Source organism: Schistocerca piceifrons, chromosome 7, assembly GCF_021461385.2.
Source record: "Schistocerca piceifrons isolate TAMUIC-IGC-003096 chromosome 7, iqSchPice1.1, whole genome shotgun sequence".
In the NCBI taxonomy this organism is placed as follows: domain Eukaryota; kingdom Metazoa; phylum Arthropoda; class Insecta; order Orthoptera; family Acrididae; genus Schistocerca; species Schistocerca piceifrons.
Genome location: NC_060144.1, coordinates 416,643,573 through 416,654,751, shown reverse-complemented (window position 1 = coordinate 416,654,751; position 11,179 = coordinate 416,643,573). Strand labels below are relative to the sequence as shown.

General features: G+C 39.2%; 1 protein-coding gene across 1 annotated transcript in view; it reads left to right on the top strand.

Annotated features, from left to right (window-relative positions):
- The first annotated feature begins 2,730 nt into the window (after positions 1-2,730).
- The window catches only part of LOC124805228 (protein transport protein Sec61 subunit alpha-like), a 50,495-nt gene continuing 42,046 nt past the window's right edge, over positions 2,731-11,179 (top strand). The window contains exon 1 of the mRNA XM_047265731.1: positions 2,731-3,504. Coding sequence (XP_047121687.1) covers positions 2,731-3,504 — 774 coding nt within the window. The remainder of the gene's footprint in view (positions 3,505-11,179) is intronic.

Here is an 11,179-nt window from a genome sequence, read left to right as displayed (position 1 = left end):
CTAACCTAAGGACATCACATACATCCATGCCTGAGGCAGGGTTCGAACCTGCGACCTTAGCGGTCGTGCGGTTCCAGACTGAAGCGCCTAGAACTGCTCTGCCACCCGGGACGGCGATTGTGAGTATGATGTCTGGTGTTCCTGACGTTTCTTCGGCGGATTCTTTCAATGGAAAAATTCTCATTCCATGCATATCCAGCGTAGAAAATTGACTTTTTGCCGCAAATATGCAGTTCTATCGGACGACGGAAGGAGGGACTGTGTTGACTGTGGTGCTGCGATGTGTGTAAAACTTCGTAAGAGGCGGTTCGATGCTGAAATACCGTTTCCAATTCACTGAGGACAGTGCGGAAAACGAACGAGTATCAGGAAGAATACGTGGTTCGACTCTTCCAAGTTATCCATCCAGACCAGCGTAATTCTTCTATCGTGCTGGATTCGAGAATACACATTGCAAGCAACAGCTTCAGAAACTGAGTTATTTGCAAATACCGTCTGTAACTATTTCGGGTTTTGCCGAGAAGTCTGTTATGCGGTAGTGACAAATGACAGTGTACCAATAGGTGGAGCAAGTAAGATTGCGGAAGTTGACGAATCTCATACAGCTAGACGGAAGAGCCAGAGAGGACGATCTTCAAAAAGTGAACTCGATCACATTTGGGTATTCGGTGGAATAGAAAGAGACTCGCGGAAGTGTTTCGTTGTCAGAGTATTGTCCAGTGACAAGGTCACTTTAGTGGGTCTCATAAAGCAGTTCATACTCCCTGCTGCTAAAGCCATTACAGACGGGTTTCAGTCGTACAAGACTCTGAAAGGATTCGACACGAATTCGTGAACCACTCTGTGGAGTTTGTGCCTTCGGATGACCCCAGTGTCCACACACAGAATATTGAGCGGCTATGGAAATCTGTGAAGTTTTCCATTAAAAGAGAAGGGCGTCCAGGACAAAGATGAACTGTACTTGTTTCAGTACCTCTACTTCTACAACTTGCGTTTGCAGGGACCTGCCGATATTCTTGCCTGATATTGGCAGAGTTTGCCCAGGTACATCACATCACGTTACATGGACTTTCACATGACGATAACACCGACAACGAATAAGGTAAGTCGTGTCCTTTGTAATTGCAAGTGTTTTTTAACGCTCTTGTTTTGTCGTTGCTGTTGTGACCACCGTAAACATACTCATAACGCCCGCCACGGGACTCGCATTATCGATTTACAATCGCAAGTTCCATATGTGTCGTTTGGACTCCGCGACTTCGATAGGCAATCATTCTTGGAAATTACCATACTTTCTTCAGTGCAATAAGGAAACCACACCCTGTCCAATGGCATCCCTGTTTACCTCACCTCGAGAACCACTTTGCTGCTTGACTACTGTATCCCGTTCTTTTTAAATCCCTATGCACTGTCATTGCACCAGCTGGACCGCTGGTAACACTTTGTAACTCACGGGTGATTCCTTCGGCTGATTTCATGCGATTTTTCACAATGTAATTGCTCAAAGGTCTCTTGTTATTAGCAGATGAGATTTGTTTGATCGTTTCCGCTGTGGTTGTTCCTTCGCCTTTCCACTTCAGAATCACATCAACAACAGTCGACTTGGGCAGCTTTAAGAGGATCGTGACAACTACTGGTCAATTCTGCTTTACATAGCGCTGTCGGGATACTTTCGGTCCGACACTGAACGTTCAGCAGATGACTAGACACTTTCCACGTGCCGCACTTTTTACTACATACGACTTATGCGGAATGTGCCACGAGCGACGGAATGGCGGTAATGTAATGAACTTTATTGCCCCTTAATCCACAAATTCCTTCTCCGTAGAAAATTACCGATATCATGAAGTAGGAATATCTATGGAGTGAGCCTTCAGATGCACGCAACAGAATTTTTGTGGTCAGCATGCATTCCCTTCGAAAGTTAAGACTTGAAGATACCGCACTTACCTATGAAAAGTAATTGTTTCTCCTTTCCTGTATTTCGATTTGCATATGCAGCAGCCACGATTATTCATTGTTATTGTTATTAATAAGTAAACACACAAAAGCAGGAGAAATGTCTGTAATAATCAAGTTCCGGTCTTCTTTGGAAAATGTAAACAACCAATAACCAAAAGTAAGGTGACTATTACCACATGATATTGACGATATTTGCAGTATGCTATGTTTACTTCATAGATATTCTTGGCTTATGTTTATGATCCATTGTTATGACCATAGAGATTGGTTATCAACGATACGCTAGTCAGTTGTTGAAGTTTTGGAGATACAGGGATTAAGAATTAGAAAGAGTGGAAGTAGCGAAACCTTGCGTTACATTTTAGGTCCAGTATTAAGAATCAGTTGTTCTAAAGCGAATATGAGCGCGAAAGCATATATGAATTTAATTAGTTTTATTTTTAGAAGGAATGACATCTGGATGCGTAGCAAGTGAGTGTGTTGTTTGGTTCTAATTCGACAATACTACTTTGTTTCTAACCGTTAACGATTCTTTTATTGTTGTTGGTTAGTAACGTCGGAATGTCGTGGGAATCAACTTGATTTAATTGTGGCGAAAGGAGACTGCTCATTGGGTGAAAGTCACGGACGAGTTTTAGCAAGAACATTCTGTTTGCAATTTTCGATTGAAAACGTGCAATGTAAACGCTGTTAGCAGTTGTATGTCAGTAACACTTCTCGTGTCACTCGAATACTTTAGTTTTGATATTGGATATTTTTTTCTTCAAAATGGGGGTGTTTCTCGAAGTTATTAAACCGTTTTGCAGTATTCTTCCCGAAGTAACGAAGCCAGAAAGGAAAGTTTCCTTTCGTGAGAAAATGTTATGGACAATAATAACACTTTTTATTTATCTTGTTTGCTGTCAGATTCCTCTATTTGGAATAATGAGTTCAGATTCTGCAGATCCTTTCTATTGGACACGTGTAATTTTAGCTTCAAATAGAGGGACATTAATGGAACTTGGCATTTCACCAATAGTAACTTCGGGTATGATTTTACAAGTTCTGGAGGGAACGAAGATAATTGAGGTAGGAGATATACCACGAGATAGGGCGATTTTTAATGGTGCACAGAAGCTTCTTGGTTTAATAATAACTAGTTGCCAGGCGGTTGTCTATGTTTTATCTGGTATGTATGGCGATCCAAGTGAAATGGGTACTGGTGTATGTTTGATTATAATAATTCAGCTAGTGATAGCAGGAATGGTAGTAATTTTGTTTGATGAACTTCTACAGAAAGGCTATGGTGTGGGATCAGGCATATCTCTGTTTATTGCGACGAACATTTGTGAAACTGTTACGTGGAAAGCTTTCAGCCCGACGACTGTAAACACAGGACGTGGTACGGAGTTTGAGGGAGCTGTCGTCGCCCTGTTCCATTTACTTTCAACTCGCAAGGACAAAATTCGGGCCGTGAGGGAGGCCTTTTATAGACACAACTTGCCAAATCTTATGAACCTATTGGCCACGATTCTCGTTTTCGCGATTGTAATTTATTTTCAGGTAAGAAAATCTTCACCTTAGGTTTAATTATGTGTATTTTTCATTCTAAATATGTATGTTTATTGTAAAAAGTAGGTGTATGCTATTCGTTATGTATACGAGACAGCTGTGTACTGTATGTACACAATTGTTTCTTAGGAGACAGTGCCTTGCTAAGGTTTGGACTAAATCTGACGCAATAGTACTCAGTTGTGGCACAAACAGAAAGCAGAGTAAATGGCACGAGATTTCTGTGTAACAATCATGTGGTGTACTTAATTGCGGTATTAAGAAGTGTCATCTGTCTGCGATATATTAATAATTATTTAATGTAGTTGGTTCTTCATTATATCACTTAAGAAGTTGCTTATTGGGGAACTGCATTGTAAGACCACTGCGATGAAATAATGGAAATGCAGGAGGGAAATAAAAACTCCGATACGAGCAGCAGCCGACAGCGACGTTGAAAACATGTAAGACAAACACGTTATATTTTCAAGCTATCGGTACGCACATAAATTACGTACGTAAGACTGGGTACGGGTCAATTCTAGTGTCCGATTCCACCCGTCGGTTTTGACCAATGACGTAATGTGTGTTGTTATTTTGTTAATGCCGCAGATTGTACTGTTAAATGCTTTCTCTGGATTTCGTCTTAACGCGCGTATATTAAAAATATGATGTATAGTGTTTGATTTCGGTATCTTTTGTTGGTGAAAGTATTCGTGATTTATAAGATTCTGCTTTCTTACCCAATTGCTTTTCATTATGGATGAGTCAGTTGTTTTTACAGCGAAACTGCTCCTTGACAGAATGACTGACCGTAAATGAACTATAAGGCTTTTACAATCATGGGGCATTATTGCAGAATTGTGCAAGTGCAGTGTTTGGGGTCTAGTGCAGCAGGGGATACAACCCGTCGGCTTTGAACAATGACGTCATTCCTTAGTCATAGATCGTAATGTCTTCACTTCGAGGCATAGATAATAAAGCAGTTCTGTGTTCTAATAAGCTTTTGCTGTTATGTTTCAATTTCGTTTTTTTACTGATTGCTTAATAAAGTAGGATCAGTTTATTCTATCTCGTGAGATTTTTTTTTTAAAAGCCAAAAAACACTTATCAGCTACTGAAGGCAGCTACAACACTAGAAGAATCTCTTCTCGGCTTTTGACAAGATATTGCTTAATAAAGTAGGATCAGTTTATTCTATCTCGTGAGATTTTTTTTTTAAAAGCCAAAAAAAACACTATTGCTTAATAAAGTAGGATCAGTTTATTCTATCTCGTGAAATTTTTTTTTAAAAAGCCAAAAAACACTTATTAGCTACTGAAGGGAGCTACAACACTAAGAAGAATCGCTTCTCGGTTTTTGACAAGATATTGATTAATAAAGTAGGATCAGTTTATTCTATCTCGTGAGATTTTTTTAAAAAAGCCAAAAAAAGCTATTGCTTAATAAAGTAGGATCAGTTTATTCTATCTCGTGAGATTTTTTTTAAAAAGCCAAAAAAACACTATTGCTTAATAAAGTAGGATCAGTTTATTCTATCTCGTGAGATTTTTTTTTAAAGCCAAAAAAGACTTATTAGGTACTGAAGGGAGCTGCTTAATAAAGTAGGATCAGTTTATTCTATCTCGTGAGATTTTTTTTTTTTTAAAGTCAAAAAACACTTATTACGTACTGAAGGGAGCTAGAACATTAAGAACAATCGCTTCTCGGCTTTTGACAAGATATTGCTTAATAAAGTAGGCTCAGTTTATTCTATCTCGTGAGACTTTTTATTAAAAAAGTCAAAAAACACTTATGTTTATCTCTCTCGCATTCCTTTGTTCCTCAACATTCTCCTCAGCTCTTTCATCTCTGTAATACATGCTCTCTGGCGACTTGTGACGTCATTGTTCAAAGCCGACGGGTTGTATCCCCTGCTGCACTAGTCCCTGGTAATTATATGGTGTTGAAAAAGGTTAGATCGTATGCCACTGTAGTTGAATGATTTTCATTTTGTACGGAAGTCTGCGGGAAATTTATAAAGTGCTGGGGATCATTGGGATGGGGGATTGTTATAGTTGAAGTAGACGAGTCACATTTTGAAAAGAGAAAATATGCAAGGGGGCGTGAGTTTGTTTTTGCTTTGGGTTTTTGGAGTAATAATTTCTGGAAGGGATTGTGCTGATGTTGTATTTAGGGTCGTTCCAAATTGTACCCCGAAGAAGTGTTAACAGCTTCAGTTGAAGAATATGTGGAAGTAGGGTCAATAGTGATGGCAGATGGGTTTTCTTCCTACAAGGGGTTGGGTGACGGGAGTTATCATTTGGTTGTTAATCTCAATACTGAGTTTAAAGATCACAAAACGGGGTCATGTACAGATACTATGGAGGGGGGGCTGTAAAATCTGTTGTTGTGCGGGAAAGAGAAGTATTGCAAGGACATTTAGACGACTACTGTTGGAGGCAAGAGAATTCCTACAGGTTACTGTGTATTTGCAGCATTTATGAAAACAGTCTGCAAAACGTACAGGCCTCGTTTTGTTAGATGTGGGTGGGTTTCATATTTTTTTCTTGTTTTCTGTTGTTATTTTTTTCCATGGTTTGTGGGTTTGGTACCTTTTTGGTTTCTCCATGTGGAGGATTTTCTGTCGTTTTAATATTTCTTGGGTACAATGGTGGGGCGATGGTTTAGTAGTTGTGTCTTCTGCCTGTGGGTTTACGTGATTGAATTGTGATATCATTTGTACTTCTTATTTTTAAATTTTGGGTCCGCTTGGGGGCGGGTGGTGGGGAAGAATTGATTTTGATGGTGCCTCTTTCGTACCTGGCAGTTAGTGTTTATTATTAATTTTTTGATTAGTTATTCTGGTTTTTGCATTTCGTTATAGTTTGACCCTCTACTATTACTATTTCTTATTGTGTCCTTATTTTATTCTTATTGTTAGCCTCGATCTTTCATTCCTTTGGAAGTTCATATGTGGTAAGTTTCCCTTTATATAGCCAATTTTATTTTGCTCTACTTATGTCAATTTTGCTTTCATTCCTGAGGTACAAATTATATCGTTTGTCATTTTCGAGCTATTGTAGCTGGTGTGAGTTACGTTTAGTATTGTTATCAGTTCCAAGGTTCTGTTTTTTTTTTAGTTTTTTTGAGTGTGTAATGATGTTTGTAAAGATTTCATTTTTGGAAATGTTTTCTTTACTGCTTTTGACAATAATGTTCTTTGAAATGGATTAGTAAGTTTGTCCTATATAAAAGAATTCTTTTGTCGATTCCTAGGTAGGCAAGTTCTGCGTTTTTACAACGTATGTTCGCAATGGTTTCTGTCAGTGTTTCCATTGCTTCATTTCTCTCTGTACTTCCGTAACAAACAAACACTTTATTTATTGCAGTAGTACAGAAAGTAACAGCAAAATAGAAATCGTACAACATAATACTGCACGTGATTACTTGTAAAGACGTTGAAAATAGTGATTTGTGGAATCGGTAACTACAGTTAACCTACATTGATATATTATTTACCATGAAAAGCGTGGAACAGATAACCGGAATTTATGTTTATAGATGAATTGTAGTTACCGATTCCAAACATTCCATGATTTACTATGCACATCGTTTTTCCAAATATAGGCCAATTCTAGTTACCGGTTCCCACCATTCTATGGTTGAATAGATGGATCTGGTAGCTAGATCTGACCTATATAGTTCAATTCTAGTCACAGATTCCAACCATTCTATGACGTCTTTGCAGCCGGTTTGTGCACTGAAATGTGATGGGATTTCCGCAGTACTACTTGCTCTACGAACTACCGCAGAAAGTTATTGGCTCTGAGCAAAACATGGTTCAAATGGCTCTGAGCACTATGGGACTTACCATCTATGGTCATCAGTCCCCTAGAACTTAGAACTACTTAAACCTAACTAACCTAAGGACATCACGCGACACCCAGCCATCACAAGGCAGAGAAAATCCCTGACCCCGCCGGGAATCGAACCCGGGAACCCGGGCGTGGGAAACGAGGACGCTACCGCACGACCACGAGATGCGGGCGCAGGAAGTTCTTATTATTGGAATCGGTAACTAGAATTTACCTCATATATTATAGGTCAATTCCAGTTAACGATTCCAACTATTGGGTGGTTCATTAATTAGATCGTTTCTCCAGAACGTGTGTTAAGCATAAAATCATCTGCAGCCGTTAAGTGCTCTCTGAACTTCTGCGAAAAAGTTAGTAATATTGGAATCGGTAAATAGAATTGAACACATATATGTCAGTTCTAGTTATCGAGTTCAATATTTGTTACTTTTTATGATTTTTCGTACTTGCGCACCTGCTCTTTTAGGATTTAGCGTGTTGGTTTCGCCATATTTCATGTTACTTATTCCTATTTGTTATCATTCACTTTATTTTTCCGTTGTTCTGTTGTAACTTAGTTTCTCCCCGGCAAAACCCCAAATTTCCTGCGCTTCTCCGTTTGAATGAATAATTAAAATTAACGCAATTTTATAATAGTACGATTTCAACATGCGCTATAGTGTAATGCAGTTTAATGGTTCTCTGCGCCCCCCTACTCGCATAAACCATGATAATAATTCTAGTCAGACAATTTTTTTCGATTCTTGCCTTTATTTATTTTCTTTATCTTCAACGCGTTTGGATGTAATTCGTGCGTTTACAAATAATAATAGCGTTAAACGTGAGCGTAATTTTATCGCATACTACATTCGTTTGTTTACGAGTATGATCTGTACATTTCATAGATTCACTCTATGCAGAGGCTTTGCCTTAGGTACTACGTCATTGGTCAAAGCCGACGAGTGGAATCGGACACTACCAGATTTCTGAAATTTTAAATGGCGGAACCGCAGAGAGAGTAGTGCCTCTAACGTGCTAAACGTAGTCGTTCCTATTCCGTGAATTACAGTGTTAGTCGTTCCAACCCCGTTAATTAAAGTGCGATATGCAAAATACTACGTTGCTAATGTAGACAGTGTAATGTCATTGCAGCTACCTCGTGTTTCGTGGATCTCATAAGAAATGACATATTTCAGGAATGAGAAACGAGTCGAGTGGGCTACTTGTTAATCGAGAGAACCAGTTACATATTAATTCTGTAGGCTGTAATTAATTACTGGCACCTAAGCTTAAATTATTATATGTTCTTTTTGCTTAGAGACATAAACGCAATATAGTTGACAGTAAAGCAGCTTTAGAAAAAGCAACTGCTTCCCCAGCTGTACAAAATATGCGGTTGATACTGATTGTTTCTTATGAAACTATGACTATACTGATATCCAATTAAGAATAACATTGCGACGTGCTAATGGGAGTTTCAACTCATGAATACAATTAATTCGATGAGTAACCGTTTTAACTACTGATATGCAATTTATCCACATTTATTGTACCGTAACAAATCATATAAAAAGGATGTGTTTTCAGTAGATGCGCCGGTACATAGAAACAAATTGCTTTCGTACTATACTACGCAGCTTAGAATACGAAAACTACAGTTGTTTATCTCTTGAACTAAAAAAAACTGTTCTCCATACACAGATAACAATTAACGTTTAAAATTTTGTATACTGGTATAAGACTTCCTGGCGTGGTTTATGTGCTCGTGCTTGGAAAAAGTTTGGTGTGTTTGGCTGACTACATAATGCCTAATGTCCTCTGATCCTGTGTTCTGATTGAGGAGGTCGTGAGTCCTGTGTTCACATTGTGTAACAAAGGCACATCACGCAGCGTAATCTCGATTTCACAGTTTGCATAGCTGTCGTGCCGTATTTGGTGATTTCGTATTTTTACCTGTTTATTGCACAAGTATACAGTTTCAATGCTAGGGCACAGAAAGGTCGTTCCAAGACATGTCCTTGTATTCTCGGTTTGTTTTGCGACAGTTCCAGGAAGTCCAGTACCGATATCTAAAAACTTTACTCAATTATATGCTACAGTGAAGAGCCAAAGAAACTGGTACACCTGCGTAAAATCGTGTAAAACCTTACTCAATTATACACTACACTGAAGAGCCAAAGAAACTGGTACACCTGCGTAACATCGCGTAGGGCCTCCGCGAGCGCGCAGAAATGCCACAACATGACGTGGCATGGACGCGACAAATGTCTGAAGAAGTGCTGTAGAGGGTGTCGCATTGTCCTGCTGGAGTTGTCCAAGTGCGTTGGAATGCACAAGGAACATGAATGGAAGCAGGTGATCTGACAGGATGCTTACGTACGTGTCACCTGTTAGAATCCTATCAGGGGCACCATATCACTCCAACTGCACCCGTCCCACACCATTAGAGAGCCTCCACCAGTTTGAACAGTCACCTTCTGACATGCAGATTTCCCTTCTGACATGCAGGGTCCGTGGATTCATGATACCCGTACACGTCCATCCGCTCGATACAATTTGAAACGAGACTCGACCGACCAGGCAACATGTTACCAGTCATCAACAGTCCAATGTCTATATTGACGAGCACAGGCGAGGCGTAAAGCTTTGGGTCGTGCAGTCATCAAGGGTACATGAGTGGGCCTTTGGCTCCGAAAGCCCATATCGATGATGTTTAATTGAATGGTTCTCTTCAGCCGTCGTTGGTCCCGTTCTTACAGGATCTTTTTCCGGCTGCAGTGATGTCTGGGATTTGATGTTTTACCCGATTCCTGATGTTCACAGTACACTCGTGAAATGGTCGTACGGGAAAATCCACGCTTCATCGCTACCTCGGAGATGCTGTGTCCCATGGCTCGTGCGCCGACTATAACACCATGCTCAAACTCACTTAAATCTTGATAACCTGCCATTGTAGCAACAGTAACCGGTTTAGCAACTGCGCCAGATTTTTGTTATATATAGGCGTTGTCGACCGCAGCGCCGTATTCTGTCTGTTTATATATCTGTGTATTTGAATACACATTCCTGTACCAATTTCTTTAGCGTTTCAGTGTATTACATTCCCTAATCTCTGCGACATAATCGGAGGATACGATCAAAAAATATTACAGTTGTTTAGCTAATTATCATTGCTGCCTCTTTGTAATTGTACTTCTCACACTGCAATTTCATGTATGCTATTAATTCTCAACCTTACCACTTAACATTATTTAAAGGTGACTTTTACTCGGTAATCAACCGAAGAAGTGAACATTAACGCTATAAGGTAGTGTAGAGGAGATGATCATACGTCTTAAAGCCTTTCACATAAAAATAAAGGCTTGAATAGAATCCTTATTAGCCATTTAGCATCTTATCCATGCATTCAGTGTCGCCAAGGAGTGCAATAATGAAATAATCGAAACAAATGATAGAATTTCGAAGTCAAACCTCGACCTAGATTACGTTGAAGGAACTGTATGCTTTCGTTTTAATCCAAGTGTCTAATACTTCCTTAAATTTATCTAGAGATAGGTTTTTTATTGTTTGTTGTAGTTCTTAAAGCTTAGATATCTGTGCTAGGCTGAAAGCCTTGAAAATGGTACGCCTGTTTTTCCCCTACAGTTTTTTCTTGTATTGTGGATATCTACATTTTATCTGAAGTTGAAATATTTCAAACTCTTTTCCTCGTACATTTATTCTTCAATAGTATTTGTGACTGCTAATAACAAAAATTAGTTTCGGAAGAACTGTTGTTCACACTGCAATACAAGACATAAAAATGATTTTATTTTAAACTTTGCCTCCGTAACTAGTATTCCAGCTGCTGT